The sequence below is a fragment of the Anser cygnoides genome, chromosome 18 (genome assembly GCF_040182565.1).
Source record: "Anser cygnoides isolate HZ-2024a breed goose chromosome 18, Taihu_goose_T2T_genome, whole genome shotgun sequence".
In the NCBI taxonomy this organism is placed as follows: domain Eukaryota; kingdom Metazoa; phylum Chordata; class Aves; order Anseriformes; family Anatidae; genus Anser; species Anser cygnoides.
In genome coordinates this window covers 3,396,008-3,410,900 of record NC_089890.1, presented here as the reverse complement: position 1 = coordinate 3,410,900, position 14,893 = coordinate 3,396,008, and the positions used below count along the sequence as shown (strand labels likewise).

The 14,893-nt window shown below is 50.2% G+C and overlaps 1 protein-coding gene across 7 annotated transcripts in view; it reads left to right on the top strand.

The window, feature by feature from the left end:
• Nucleotides 1-14,893, top strand: part of AUTS2 (activator of transcription and developmental regulator AUTS2) — a 761,169-nt gene that overhangs the window by 85,338 nt on the left and 660,938 nt on the right. The window contains exon 1 of one of the 7 annotated variants that reach the window (XM_048068135.2): nucleotides 3,219-3,344. The exons of the other annotated variants lie outside the window; for them this stretch is intronic. Within the exon in view, the coding sequence (XP_047924092.1) occupies nucleotides 3,258-3,344 (87 nt within the window). The 5' untranslated portion in view covers nucleotides 3,219-3,257. Of the gene's footprint in view, nucleotides 1-3,218; nucleotides 3,345-14,893 lie in introns of those variants that run through there. 7 annotated transcript variants of the gene reach the window in all.

Sequence of the window (14,893 nt, the reverse complement as noted above, 5' to 3'; positions counted from 1 at the left end):
CCATCCCTAGGTGGAAAGCACAGAAGAAAATGCGGGTATTAGGAGCTGCTCGTTCATTTCTTTGCAAATCTGCAATGGCTGACATCTGTTTGCTTTTCTTTGTGGTTTTGGAAGAGAAGAGCGGATTTGGCTCCAAAATAGCTATAAGATGGCTTGACATGGAGTAGCATGAATAGGCTTGTTTTGTCTCCTCCTGTTATGAATCACTTTCCATATTAATTTCAGACTTTGAGCTGATGTGTGTTTGGCCTTGCGGAGCAGCACACCACTTTGAGTCGTTCGATTGTGTTTTTTTTTTCTTTTTTTCTTTTCTTTTAAATCACATTTACGTGGACGTGCATTTGCTCCATGTCAGAAGCCAGGGTGCCAGCGAAGGCTGGGAGGTCAGGAGGTGAAGAGCTCGAGCGGTCATGAAGGATGAGCCCTTCGAAGCCCTCCTGATGCTGAGGAGCCGCAGCACTCTCCCAGCCCTCCAGTGAAGCTCCTAAGGAGTAATTATCCCTATTGTGCAGTTTCTTCATCCACCACCTCGAGCTTTGCTTTCTATCATGCCTCTGCCATCAGCCCGTGGTGTCGCCCACTTTCCAGAGAGCCATCAGCACCCATCACGAGCCTGCCCGCGTCTCCTGTCCACTGCCATTGCTTGCAGAGCCAATGTAGAGCTTTTTCTTCTTTTTTTTTTCCTTTTTCTTTTTGGGTAAAGTATCAGTCAACTGGCTGTGAAGGTCCCTACCCTTTTGCCAGCTGTCATGGATTACTGCTTCTGAACGGCTTTCCCATGAAGAGCATAAATAAATGCAAGTCCTCGGGCTCCTGGCATGGAGTCAAGACCCATCCCCCTCTGTTTTGCTGTGCTTTTTATTATTATTTTCTCAAACAGACTAACGTCTCCTCTTTAATGGCCTATTTTGGTCAACCATTGAAAGCATCCATCCTCCTGTGTGTTTTGGGGGGAAAGTGGGACTGCTTTATGGCGTCAGGAGCTGAGCACCTTGCACGGGGAAGCGGCAGCCCCGAGCTTGTCAGCACAGCCTTGGCCTCTGCCTTTGTGCGTTGCTCTCGCAGGCAGATAGAAACGGGCAGCGTTGTGTGTAGGTAAAGGCCGTATTATATTGTGTTACTGGACAAGTGACACCCGGGGCTGGCTTGCTGGATGAACAGGGTGGCAGGGTGCAGGGGGACTAATGGTGCAATATAGCAGAGAAGTGATAAAGCCCGTGGATTTGTCAATGCAAATGATAAAGCAGCGCTACTCCTCCTTCGGTATTTCTGCAAGGTTTTGTCCACGCTAAGCTCTCCCTGTGCAGCAGGGGGTTCCTCTCGGTCGGCCTGGGGAGGACTCGGTGCAATTCCCAGGATCAGCTCGCTGACCTTGGCAGCATTTCTAACCCTGTGATGTAAAACTCGGGAGACAGAGCCCTGCATAAAGCTGTGATGCCGCTTTAAAAACCATCAAAACGAAAAGAAAGGAGAGATCTTCACATCTGTCGCTGGGTCGTAGTTTCAAGCCCTTCTCTGATATTTAGAAATTGTTTTTACTGGAAGCTGAGGATACGAAACCACACGATTCCTGGAAAGCCAGCTAAATAGCCATATCCAGAGCAAAGAAAGGAGCAGTTGTGGAAACCTTTGCAGTGAAATCACAGGCATTAGCGGCACAGCGCTACGTGAACGCGCTGGTTAAAGCCGGGAGGAGCCCTTTCCATTACCCTACATTTCCCTGGGAACGTGGCTTCTCCTCCGGGCACTCCCACAACTGGATGGGGTTCACCATCCCCACGGCACCTTCACGTTGGGAATATCGGGCTGTGCTGCCAGGGCAAACCTGGGACCAGTTGCCCAGCAAAGGACCAATAAATCAGAGCACTGGGACGCGTAGAGAATTAGGAGAAGGGTGTTTCAGTATTCTGTGCGCCAGCGCTCGTCCAAGCACCGTCTGTGGCCGCTGCTCTGCGTTCAGCCGCCATCCTCGTGCTGCTGCTGTGCTGGCTCTGCTCCCCTCCCAACCCTTTTGTGATTTGTGAATGATTAAGATGGAGTCAGACAGTAAGCAGAGTTGGCACAGCCAGGCTGTTACCCTATTAGAAGGTCCAGATGTACCGAATCAGGGTTCCTTGTGGCTTCTGATGAGGAAGAAACAAAACAGGGCTCTAGTTAGGTTTGAAGGATTTGGTAAGCGCACATGTGTCATGGGTCTAACTGCCTTTGATGGGTACCAGATGGCCAACAGAGGGGAGGGTGGAGCAGGGGGGAGGACGCGGCCAGGAGGTGGAGGGGTGGAAGGTCCTTTGTGAGCCCTCTGCGGGGAGACGTCGCGTGCGGAAGGTGCGTTAGCACCCGCGCCCGGGGACGGAAACGCTGTGTAGGGAAACGTGTGCGTCTGTGTACAGAAGCACTGCTCTGCTCAGTGGATCGTTTAGATACAAGCCTGTTGCTTACCATGCACCTCCCTTCTTTCACGTGATCAATCGTGCTGTGGCTCTGACGGCTCTACGTGCAGCCCTCCGGTGCTTCCAGAGGAAGGGCAGGCTGCGATTTCAGCCTGGAGAGCCGGGAGGTTTGGTTGCGGGTGGTAGCATGTTCTGGGAAACACGTCCTCTTGTCCTCGATGAGCTTACGTCCAGGTTGAACCCCAACATCAGCAGAGAACAAGGTGCCCGTGCACCCAGAGCGCGGGGATGCCTGAATGCCAGGTGCTGGCCAGGGAGGAGACAAACGTTGGGCCAGTTCTTAGCATTTCAAATTGGAATTGGTCTCCAGTTCACTGAATCCGTGGGCTGGTGTGATTTTCTCTTAAAAAAAATAAAAATTACATTTGTACGTAATGAGTTGGGAAAGAGAGGACAGCCCGGTGATTTATTTGTGTGCAGTAATTTAAACACTGTGATTTTTCTCAGGCACTCAGCTGATGTCCTAAAAGAGCCAAACAAACTGGAAGCAGGTGGAAGGATTATGTACGGCAGAAGCTCTGGAAGGGAAGATCTTTGACATGTCACAGTTTCCCAATTTGCAATTTGTAGGGTGCTGCATCTGCAACCAGGAACTTTGAGATAATTTGGAGTACAGTAAGACATTAGGATTAAAAATATTAGCGCCTCATTAACATAAACCAGCAGAGCTGTTTGGCCTCCAGGGAAACCTGTGGGTTTACACCACCTCTGGGCCTGACACGGTGTGTTTTCCACTATTGCGTCATAATTCAGTACAGCTTGTACAATAATGTAGACGAACTGTTGGCAGGGAAACGCAGTAGGTAAATGTTTTGTGAGCGCGCCCAGCTCCCTGGGCTGTGCTCAGCCCTTGGAGAGCTTCGCAAGCGCCGGGGAGGCTCTGACGTCTGCTGGGTAAGACCGTCCATGGAGCACCTGGAATGGGATGTGCGGCTGTGGCTCTGTGGGTCTCTGTCTACTGTGGTAGTGATCGCTCAGCTTGGGGTTGTCCGCTGTGTACCGCTGGCGGTGACAATCCGGGTGTTACTGGAGTCCGGAGCCGTTCCCTTTTCTGATGCTTGCGGTGTCCTGGCAGGTGCCACATGGAAGAAAAAGTCAGCCAAAACCATTTTGGTTAAAATCAAAACAAAATGTTTCTTTATGGATTGAAATGTTTAGAAAAGATGTGTCAATTTCAACATAATTTCCATGGAGAAACATTTTGGAAATAAAAACATGCAGTTCTAGAAAATGTCAGAATTTAATTAATGGTTTTTGAAAGGTAGTTTTAAGTGTGCCTGTTTCTCAAGTAGATTTTTTTTTTTACCCTTCATAGTACATTGAGTTATATTATTGAGCTAACATGATGCATTGGGATTAGATGTTTAGCTAATGTATTTATTTACATTTACGTTTATGAGGTATGTGTATTTGGATGCAGATGATTATTTTTGAGACATCAGGGGCAGCTGCTATTTAGAAGAGTCTGAAGCCCTTGCTTTCATATGTCAAAGTGTTTCATAACTATCAAATTGTACTGTTTTGTATTGGTGTGGCTGAAGCTGAGCCGAAGCATGCTTTGAGCCAGCGAGGTTGGAAAGGGGCCTCTGGAGGTCCTTAGCTCCAAAGTCCCGCTTGAAGCTCAGAACCTCCCTGTTGGATCAGGTTGCTCAGGGTCATGTCTTGCAGGGTGCCGAAGACCTCCAAGAATGGTAACTCCATTTCCTCCCTATCCCAGTGCTGGTTCATCTTCATGGTGAGAACAGTTTTGCTGTTGGCTCTGTAACCTCCCGTTAGGCGCCTGAAGACAGCAGAAGGCCCCCTCTCAGCCTCCTCTTGAACAAACCCATCTCCCTGAGGCTCTTCTCGTCCATCATGTGCTCCAGCCCCAAGGTTTGCAGCTGAGTGCTGAAATATCCATCTCGCATCGATTCAGCTAAATTGGGTGCCAGTAATAATGAAGATGCATGGGCACAGGCTGCAGCCTGGGTGGCTGCTCAGGTATACGTCAACGTGTGCCCTCCCTGCGCTTTCAGCTTTATTACCGCTCCTCTGCTACCTTCTGCTACCTCAGCTGACTGATTAAAGCCACTTCAGATGTGTTTATTCACGACGTCATCGTGTTTCCAGAGCACGATACAGATGTGCCCTTTGTGCCAGGGAGGGGGACGCATTCCCCGCATCGCAAACCGCAGATATTTTTGTCTGGACAAAAAGATAAGCTGCTTCAATTAGTAATAAACAACAGCTGTCGTGGCTGAACTGAAAAATAGTAGAGTTGCTCAACTCATATGTTGCAGTGAATCCTGCAGATATTAATTTGGGGGAAAAAGAAACCATTCCTAACAAATTTGTAAGGATTTTTATTTCATGACATTCACTTGAACTGAAACCGAACCCTAAACCGGGGCTTTTTTGCACTGGAGGAGGACGGAAGGATGGATAGCGGGCAGAAGTCTTTCAGCCAGCACTGTCGTGCACCTCGTAGCATCTTCCAAGGGAGGATTTGCGCTGCTCTGCAGCCAGCGCCGTGCCCAGCTCGGGGCAGCCCGGCAGTGAGCCCGGTGAGCCCCACTGCTGGCTCCGTGCACGTCTTCATGCAGAGCTATGGAGAGCTGGGGGCGATATGGGGCTGGGGAGGAGCCCCCCTTCTGCCGGCTGCAGCATAGCTGCAGGGTAGCTGCTGATGTGCAGCCCCTGTCTTTGTGTCGGCGGATGCGGAGGATGTTAGCAGATCTAACATGGGCAGCTGAAACCAGGAAACAAAGGAGGTTGGTGTGCGTGAGCCTTGGGAATACTTGGCTCATCCTGCCATCAGCAGGCTAAATATTTGTAATTTCTGTCATAAAAAATTCACCAGCTGCAGAAGTCAATAGAGGGGAAGTAGTAAACATGACATGACATTGCTTTTGTAGCATTGCTCAGAACAAGAAGTCTCTTCTTCCAAACAAAAGCCAGGCGTTGCTGCCTGGATGGACTTGAATACTTTTAGGATCTTGTCGGAAAAACGTCTGCCCCAATTCAGTCATTTGGAAGAGGATCCCAGGTCTCTTCAGAGTAATGAGGCTTGAATGTAATCTCGAGCAGAGTGATTTAAAGTGCAAGGGATGCTTCTTTACCCTGCCTGTTTATAGGGCAATGCATTTTAAATATTGAATGATCCAAAAGTCAGCTCAGGAAGGATACACAATCAGGGGAAGGAAATAGGTCATAATTTCTCACAAGGGACTGCATGAAACCTTCAGTCATCTTAAATCCCCCATCCCGTCCATTTCCCTGACTATCCGATGGTGCCAAAAGGGGGCCGCCTGCTCTCCCGTTGGTTTGGCACTGCTGCGGCAGCGTATGCTGAACGTCTCGGCTGGGCTCTTCGGGGCCAGAAAGGTAAAACTCTGCCCCACGGTGAAAACAGATGGGCTGGCTTATCTGTGCTTGTGGGAATAAGGCACATGCCATCACTGCAGAGGAGGAGCAACAGCCACCTCGCGTGTTACTGGAAACTTCCCTGGCTCCGAACGCAGGCTGAGGTCCCAAAGCCCTTACAGCTTCAATGAGAAATGAAATTATCTCTCTTATTTATATCTAGTAATAATTGCTTCTTCTAATTGCCCTAGTTTGTGGGTTTCTTCCCAGCAGGTTAGGCCGAAATTTCAATTTCAGTTGGATTTGCATAACTGCGTGAGCCTCTTCCCTGGCTCCGTGCCTTCACCTGCCACTGCCGGCGGAGCGGTGCTCCCCAGGGAGCCAGCTGTGGGCCTTGGGGTGTTCTCCATGGGAGGATGGGTGAAGCCCGGTCTCCTGCTCTGTTCTCTGTTTCAGCGAGACCTCTGGAGTTATATTTAGTTTGGCATTCCTCAGGAGCGAGCGATGGCTGGGCTGAAGCCGTGTGTCACCAGGCATCGCGCTGTGCAGGAGGTGGGGAGGTGAAGGGTACGTGGTGCTGCTTTTTTGGCATTTTTGGTTTGTTTTCTGAAATGATCTTGCTGCTGGTCCTGGTTGGGACTCAGCTGTGCGTGTGGTGTGGTGGGGCGGTGAGGGGTCCCCAGTCATGGGCTGCCCTTGAGTGCATGGCTCAAATGCAGGGTGCCATCACGTAGGAGGAGGGCTCCACGCCTTTACGCATGTTTTGGTGTTGCAGGTGGCAGGGTAGCTTCTTCTGGAGCTGGTTTCCAGGGCTGGAGAAGGAAAGGTCTAGCAAGGCAGGAAAGGAAAGGAGCAAGGCAGCCTGCCAGCTGCGGTCCCTTCTGCTTCCCCTCTAATACTGGCTTCCCAGCTCCACAGAAAGCCGAGGGCATCCCATGGGTCCTTGTCAGCCCACCCGGGATTAGCCTGTAACGTGTCTGTCACAGGCTGGTGGCGCAGAGCAGCAGGGGACCCAGGCACGTCCTGCTGCCCTGCCATCCATCGGGCTCCCCAGGCGCGACCGCCTTGTGCTGGGGGCTGTCTGGGTGCAGCCTGGGGTGGTTCAGTGCTGTGAGGACAGGCAAAGCAGGGCTTGGGGATAGCAGCATTGAGTTCGGGGGATGAGCTGACCCTCTGGGTCAGGTTTGGGGCATGTTGCAGTCTGTGTGCCCCCAGCTGCTCATGTCCTGCCATGGTCCTGCTCTGTTCCCTTGAGGTCTAACAGGTTTCTGGCCGACTCGATCCATCACGATCTTCTGGGTGCGCAGAGCCTTTCATCAGGCTGCAGGGACACAGAGTTCTGCTGAAGGGACCTGGCTGATCTGGGGTTTATTTCACTAATTTTCCTTTCGGCTGTGTTTTTTGGTTCCCAGGTTGTGATCCACATTTTTGGAGGAGTTGTTATTTTCCCCAATTACAGCGATGGGTAGCATTCATTAAACTGATACGAATCCTTTGGGTTGGGGTGGGGGGTGACAGAGTGTACTGTGGTGGCTGTATAGACCGAAGGTTTACTGATGGTATTTGCACTGCCTGCTAACCCAGACAAGTCCGAAACAGGCTGTTGCCTTCTCTGGATGCTGTACATCGTGGAGCGAGGGGGGTGTAGCCTGCGAGCAACTGGTGCCTGTTGTGCACTGCATGTAATTCGCTTGGGGCAAGGCAGGAATGGTCATGGTCAACGTTAACGTTCTGCTGTTAACTCAGCATCTAAGCAGGCAAATGTCCATTTTTTTATGGATGTGGGTTTTTTACTGGTTGCTTTACTTCAGTGCTTCCTCTGACCATGTAGCTCTTGGATGCGGTTCTGCATTCTACTATTAAGAAGGCAAGAGGACTGTTAGAAAACTCTGCAGGGAAGAGGCAACGTATATTTTGCCTTTTGATTTCTGATGTTTTATTTATGTATGTAAATGCAGAAAGATGCGTGCGTGTGTCTGTTAGCATATATAAAACACATGGAGCTCTTCTGCCAGGTGAACGTGACAGCATCGCTCTCTTACAAGACCGCATTATAAACTGCCAAACGCTGTAAGCACGTGGAAATCGGAATACCCAGGCAGCCTTTTTTGTTGCTGAGGTGACTCTTCAGCCTGCCTTTAATCTCTGAGCTGCAGCACACAAATCACGTTGGGGCTGGTACAATCGGCCTGGTGCAGTTAGTGCTTCCCTGTGTGGGGAGAAGGCCTGTGTCAGCACCTGCTGCCGGTGTGTGCGCCGAGTCTGGTGGTCCCCCCTTTAGGAGAAGCAGCCACCCCCAGTTATTGCTGATTATTTAGAAGTAAAGTAAGTAGAAATGAACCAAAGGCATGTCTCATCAAAATCCATGGTGCTGGCAGGTGAATAGAGGCTGTATCCCGCACCTTTGCGCAGCCCAGCTCCCCGGCTCTGTGCGGACGGGTTTCCTGCTGCACACAAACCGGGGGCCCTGGGGGAGCTGGGGCACGGCCAGGGCACTGCCCAGTGCCGCCTCACCTTCTCTTAGGTGTCTTTGAAATACTGAGCCCAACCAAACAAAAAGCAACCCACGCATAAACAAGGTGTGGAATGTCTTCTGCATTGAGATAAATGTTTATTTCTGCCTGCCGCCTGTGCGTCCCTCCGTTCAGCCTTGGGACCTGCCACGCCGGGTTAAGGCCATGGCGGCAAGCCGCAGTGGGACTGGCCGCAGCACGGTGCCAACCCGCTGCTCTGTGGCTCCAGAAGTGCCACCAGTGAGTGCAGTCGCTCTGCATGAGCTTCAAGATCTGCTAACAGCACAAGTGCAGCCATCTCGGCTTTTAGCCCCTGGTCCGCTGCACGTCGAACAGCAGCTTGTTAGCAATTTATCCCTATAACTTAACGTAAGAGGAACTCATGTGCTGAAACAGTGCTGGATGTTGTTTTGCTATGTCCAGGAGTTTGCCTGTGATCTTTTGACTTTAGGCTTGAGCTCCAATGTACCTGTCAGTAAAAAGCACTCAGCCTAGGTGTTTCTTAAAAGCTCCTGCTGTGCAGCAATGTGCCGGGCTTGTTGCGGATCCCCAGCAGGTCTCCAGGCTGATGTTCAGCTTCTGCGGCGCTTTGTTGCTCAGGATGGCCTTTTCTGATGGAGGAGTGTCGGGCCAGGCTGGGTTTGAGCTGGACTCCACGAGTGAGCTGCAGTGTGATGTTGCTGTCGGCTCAGTGGACTTCTGAAGGCTGGGAACTGGGCAAGCTCTGGTGAAAGCAAACTTGGAAGAGCCCCAGAAAGCCCATCCCAGGCAGGGCACGCTGCAAGCATTGACTCGTAGCCAGGCCAGTCGTGCAGTTAGAGCCTGGCAGTCCTCAGCAGCAACTGGATGTGGGCAACGTTGTTTGCCTAAGCTTTAGGTTAGATTCTTTCCTGCACAAAGGGGGCAAAACTTTTGGAAAAAGCAGAGTCTTGGTGCTCATTTGGAAGGCAAGGATGTGTCTGGCACTGCCCCAGAGGAGTAAGGGGGACAGTTTAGCTCATGTGGGTAGGGAGGAAGGATGCTGGGGTAAGAAGCTATGGAAATGGTTGTGAGTTTAAGCTGCCATTTTGAACAACTGAAAAGACTGAAGTGCTACTTAGGAAAAATACAACTCCGTGTCCCATCTTCCCTCCTCCTGCCATCCAAATCTCCAAATCCTTTTGTTGAGACGAGCAGGAATGGGGTGCTTTGTGTAAGCTGCAGCCCGAGCCTGTGCTCTCTCTTGGTAGCAGACCCCCTCGAACGGCTGCACCAAGGTCCCTTGATGCTGTGAGCATTGTAGCAAGGAATTAAATACAGTCGTGTTCATTTCAAATTCCATTTGAAATACAAATAGGTAAACCCTTGTTCATCAAACACCAAAGTGCAAGTGGAGAAAGGAAGTTCAGCGAACGCTTTGTGTTTTAATTCTTCTGGGAAACACTACAAAGGGCACTGAGCAAAGCACCGGGAGAGGTGTGGTGTCGGCACCTTTTGATTCAGAAGCATGCCGGGTGCTGACGGCTCTGAGTCCTCCCGATGCTGCTGGTCACCTGCCCAGTCACTGCGGGCAACGTGATTTCACCTTTCTGGCTTTCTGAAGCACAGCAAAATACCTGCCCGGATGCTTTGGGTGTACATCTGCCGGGTGGAACCCCAGGAGAGGAAGGGCTGCTGCGCTCGCTGGGACAGGCCTGGGGACCTTTAACTGCACAGGCCCCCTGCGTGGCCGGCACCTGCACTTATTGATATTACTATTGATCTGTTTGTCTGACAGCTGACCCCGAACCTCTTAATGCAGAGTGAAAGCGTCCTGTTGACCTCCGCAGACTTCAGAGCCGTCCCCTTGTCCTCACCTCCATCAGCCTCCGCTCGGTGGCTGCAGATGTCCTCTGCCACGTCACCTGCCAGGGCCCCGCATGCTGCAGGTGTCACCCCGTCGTGCGTCGGTGACAGTTTTCAGCCACAGGAATTGCTAAGGATGGGATGTTTGAAGGGGCAGGAGAGGGGTTAAGATTCAGCACAAATATTTTATAAACAAGGTTACAGCTGGCTCTGGGGAAAGTTGTAGAAATACTTGGCATGCACTTAGCTCTGCAGACTGGCACGTCCGTGGCGGTTTTATTCCCGAGGAGGCTGCTCCCCGCGTGTGTCGTGCCACGCAGCCCATTTCGCTTGCACAGTCAGCAAAGTCGCCTTCCCAGCAGAGGAGCTGCCTCCTCCTGTTTTGTTAAGGGAAAAAAAAAGAATGTTTGCTCGGGAGAGAAAAACATGTTTTTGTCACTGGAGGCGGGGACGGGTTAAGATGTGCTAGCTTTGAAGCTGCCCTGGTGCTCATGTGCTTTGCAGCAGTCCTTGCAAAATCAGCCACAACTGTGCTCAGACATGCAAGCGTGTACAGCGTGTACAGCTGGGCTTCTAGCAGAGTGCGAACCACATCATCGTCATCCAGCAAATAGCTGATAACCATGGCACGGTCACAGGATCTCGGGATTCTTCAAAGTTATGTGCAACAGTGACTGGGGAAACCGGGGGGTCTCCTCTTGTTCAGCACTGGGGCTGCCTGGTGGTGGTGGTGCTCCCGAAACGTGGCTTTGAGATACTGTTAATGATGTAGAGGGAGAGAATAAAGGGCAATCTGGTAAAACAGCAGAGCCTTCTGAGAGTTGCTGATAACAGTTTAGGGTTTGGCTCTGACTGAGCAGTGCACATGAATAAAGCTGCCAGCGCCAAGCCCCAGGAGTGCCGTTTCTAAACGTGTCTCGTTGTTCTGGGCTGTCCCGTTGGAGAACTGGTGGTTGAAGCTGGATCTCACAGAGTTGGTGCTCAATAAATTCCAAGAACTGAGGCTCTTTCAAGGTGCTTCAAGTTGAGCGCCCCTCCTCCTGCCACTATTTTGGAAAGTCCTGATACAGGCTGCACAGCTGAAATGTAATTTAACTTTCCTCATCAGAGACCTGGTCCTGTTTGTTCGTGTTGTTGGTGTTTTTCCCAGCACCGGTCTCAGTGCATTTCCTGACGCTCTAAATTCGGTCTGAGATCAAGTTGTTCAAAAGCCTGGGCATCTGCAGGAACAAACCAGAAGCTCCCAGCCAGCTCTCGGAGCGGGAATGTTTTGCTCAAGCTTTTGCTGGACTTGCAGGTTTTTGCCGGAGTTGGTTTTTAGAGAAAGGGCTGTTTGGGTTGCAGCGTGTGGGAAAATGAATGCGTTCAATGGAAATCTGAAAACCAGATGTCAGAGCAATGATGTGCTGATTATCGGAAATAGGGAAGAAAGCATGCAACCCCCTAATCCATCTGATTAATTTCCTGGCTCTTTTACCCGAGCAAGTGTCTTGCTTCCCAGGGCTGTGATAGTAAATATAATTATTCATTTTAAAAGTTGACATGCTTCTGATAATTGAACCTAACCTGTCTGCTTTGGCCTTTCAGCTTTGCTTTGGCCTTTCAGCTTAGCATCACAAATTATGATTTCACTTGGTGATTAGGTGCAAGTGAATATTTGGTTCTGTATTAGCCAGATTAAACAAAGCAGACTGTAGGAGAGAAATTTTGAGGAGCCTTTGATGATATTTTAAGCCCAAGTTAACTGCAAGTGCTTGAAACGATCTGTCAGTCAATCTGAAGAGAGCCTCATGATGGATAGACCATGTGTTGGCTTGTCTGACACTTCTCAAAGATAGTGACAGTGACATGTATCAAGCAGGACTGCCTTTCAGCTGTTTTTTCTTCCGTTTCCAGTTGCCAGTTCTTTTAACTTAAATTATAATACATTTTGTGGTGGGCCTGAATTGGCGTATCAGGTTCAAAACGCTGACTGTATTTGCATCTGGACATTGATTACTGAACTCTGGGCAACTGGATCACCTGTGCTAAGAGCTCTAAATCTGTTTCCATGTCTTGAATTTTGATAGAATAGGGATCTAAATGCAGGCCTGATTTAGCTTTCTGATGGTGCCCTTAATAAGCATCATGTCAATAGAAGAAATCAATCTCATTTAAAACAAAGTCAGACTGCTGGAGAGTTTTAACTTCAGGAGAAGCCTTGTCACACTGTCATCACACTGCTCTCGGGATGTGGTACGGGTTCATTTTGGAAATGATCAGGCTCTAATTAAGGTCCATAGGGAATTGGAACTGATTCGGTGCAATTAGAACAGACCCCTAATTAGTATTTAACAACCACATCCAGGGGCGAGTGAGGGGATTTTTCAGTCCCTTATTCCTAGGGCGCATGTGGTTTGAAGACTATATTTTGGGGGATACTGGAGCTTTGCTTCACTCAGCGATGTATCCAGCGTACACTGTAGGCTGTTGTGTGGTGCTGGGATGCCTTCCAGCCCCTCGTATCTGATCCTGCATCTTGAACATCGGCAGGTGGGCCTGGTGAGCTCCGTATGAGCACAAGAGGTCTGCTGCCGAGCGGCGTTCCCAGGCTGCCTAAATGGTGGTGTAAGTTCAGATAATTCTCCCTGTATAATGCCAAAGCCCTACGGAATGTTTGCTTGTTCTTTCCATATTTCTGGTAGCTGAGAACAGTGACGTTGGAGAGTCACCAGCATTACGTTCAGCATAAGCCTGAGCCGCGCTTCCAAGGTGCGTTCGCACTGCGTGGTGCTGGTACGCAGGTAAAGGGAAAACACCCGATCTTCAGTGACAGCGAATGTCACGCTGCGTCCTCGGATTTGCCTAACCATCTAATATTGCAATTAGATCGAGCTGCGTACGCGCAGATGACAAAACAATTAAACAGCAATGAAACATAAAGGGAAAAAATTAACAAGGAACCAAATTCATTTGACACAGAGATCAAAACATATCGACGGTGTCTCGCAGCTCTGATAATTCCATTGAGCTGTGCCGAGCTTAGCGTTGATGCTCGCATACAACCTCTGATTAACATTAAGTGGGGCTGTCATTCTGACAGAGCTGGATAAACCAATATTGAAAAATCTATTAAATATATCAGGCTCGAACAGGGAGCGCAAATCTTATTATATTATTTCAGCTGTAATTAGGTGGGAGATAAAATCATAAACAGGGAACTTCAGTGAATTTTCTTCTGCCTGCGCGTGGACACCTGGGTTTTGCTCGGTTTGGGGGAGGCTGGACACGTGCCGAGGACCCGCTGCTGCCCAGGGAGCGCAGAGCTGAGCGGTGACTCTTGTCGTGTGCACGGGACAGGTTTGTAAGTTCAACAGCGCTGGCTACACTCCTCCTTGAGATAATGACAGCCGTAATGGACATCCCTGTATTTAACTGGAAATAGCAGTTCAGTGTTTTACAACCTGGAGCCTGCCTAATTGGTTCTTTGAATAGAAAAACATGGCTATTTGGAAGGTTTGCTTTAGGACGTTACGCGTTCTGTTCCTATTAATAACGGAGGTCGTGCCATTAAAAACCTTCACATGCTAAAAGTGTGATTTTAAAAATAATTCTCTTGGGAAAACAAAACCAAAGACACCTTTTCTGTTTTCAAGGGTACGGAGGTTGCAGAGCCAGGCCCCCACAACGGGGAGGCAGGAGCTGAGGTTTCCCCTTCGCTGCGAGCTGCCCACAGGCTTGGTTTTAGCATGGGACCTTGTCCTCTCCTTTCCATGCCGTGTTTGTGGCTTGCTCCAAGGAACTCAGTGCTGCCGCCCTGAACCAGCAGCAAAATGGGCAGTTTTGGTGGCTTTAAATACATCTGCTGCTATTTTGTAGGCTGGGGACCGGAACGAATTTGCCGTCCTGGTTATTTAAGGTGGGGTTTCTCTCGCCTGACTGCAGCTGTTGGAAGGGCGATGGCCCTGCACGGCTAAGGGTGTGCTGCAGGTGGGTTCCCCTGTCTGGTGACGGTGGGGAGCCAAACCTGTCCCGGAGAGCCCTCCTTCCATTGGCAGTGGGAACTGTTTGGTGCGGCTGCCCCTAGGTGAGATGGATTTGCCAGAGCATTTGCAGTCCCGTCGTGGTTTCATTTCAGCCTGCTGCTCGTCGTGTTTCACTGACTCACCACCACCGACTGCTGCGTACCGGGCAACTTTTATGAGCAGTTTACAAGCATCCAGACGGGGAAGGAGGCAGTAAGTGACTTCCCCGGGCTCACGCAGGGAGCAGGCACGTCTCTGCTGAATGGCAGCCTAATGCTGTGACCAAGAAAACACTCGTCGACTTCTGGCCAAGCCTCTCCTCGCTCCTTGCGCGCGCTGCACGCTGTGCGGCGAGGCAGCGATGAGTGCCGGGGTGCTCCTCGCGCTGCGTGCCCGCTCGGGAGCTCTTCAGCCTGCGCTGCAATTCAAGGAGCTGTCGAGCTCCCTGGAAGCCAGCGGGCGCTCTGCCATCAGCTGCAGCGCCGCCAGGATTTTATCTTCGTCACACAGCCCTGCCGTATTCTCCGTCCAATGTTTGAACTAAGCAAGGCATAAATTTAGTTCTGATGCTGGTTGGTAAGAAGTGAAAAATGAATTTCTGCCAAACTGGGATGTATTTTCAACTCGATTTAATAGGGTTTGTATCCTATCCCAAGAGGTCAGGGCCTTTTTCTAACAAAGTTTATGATAATAGATTTAACTTCTATTAGCGTATTTGCCTCAGTATTTGCAGAGAAAGGAGTAGAGGAGGTTTAAGGAA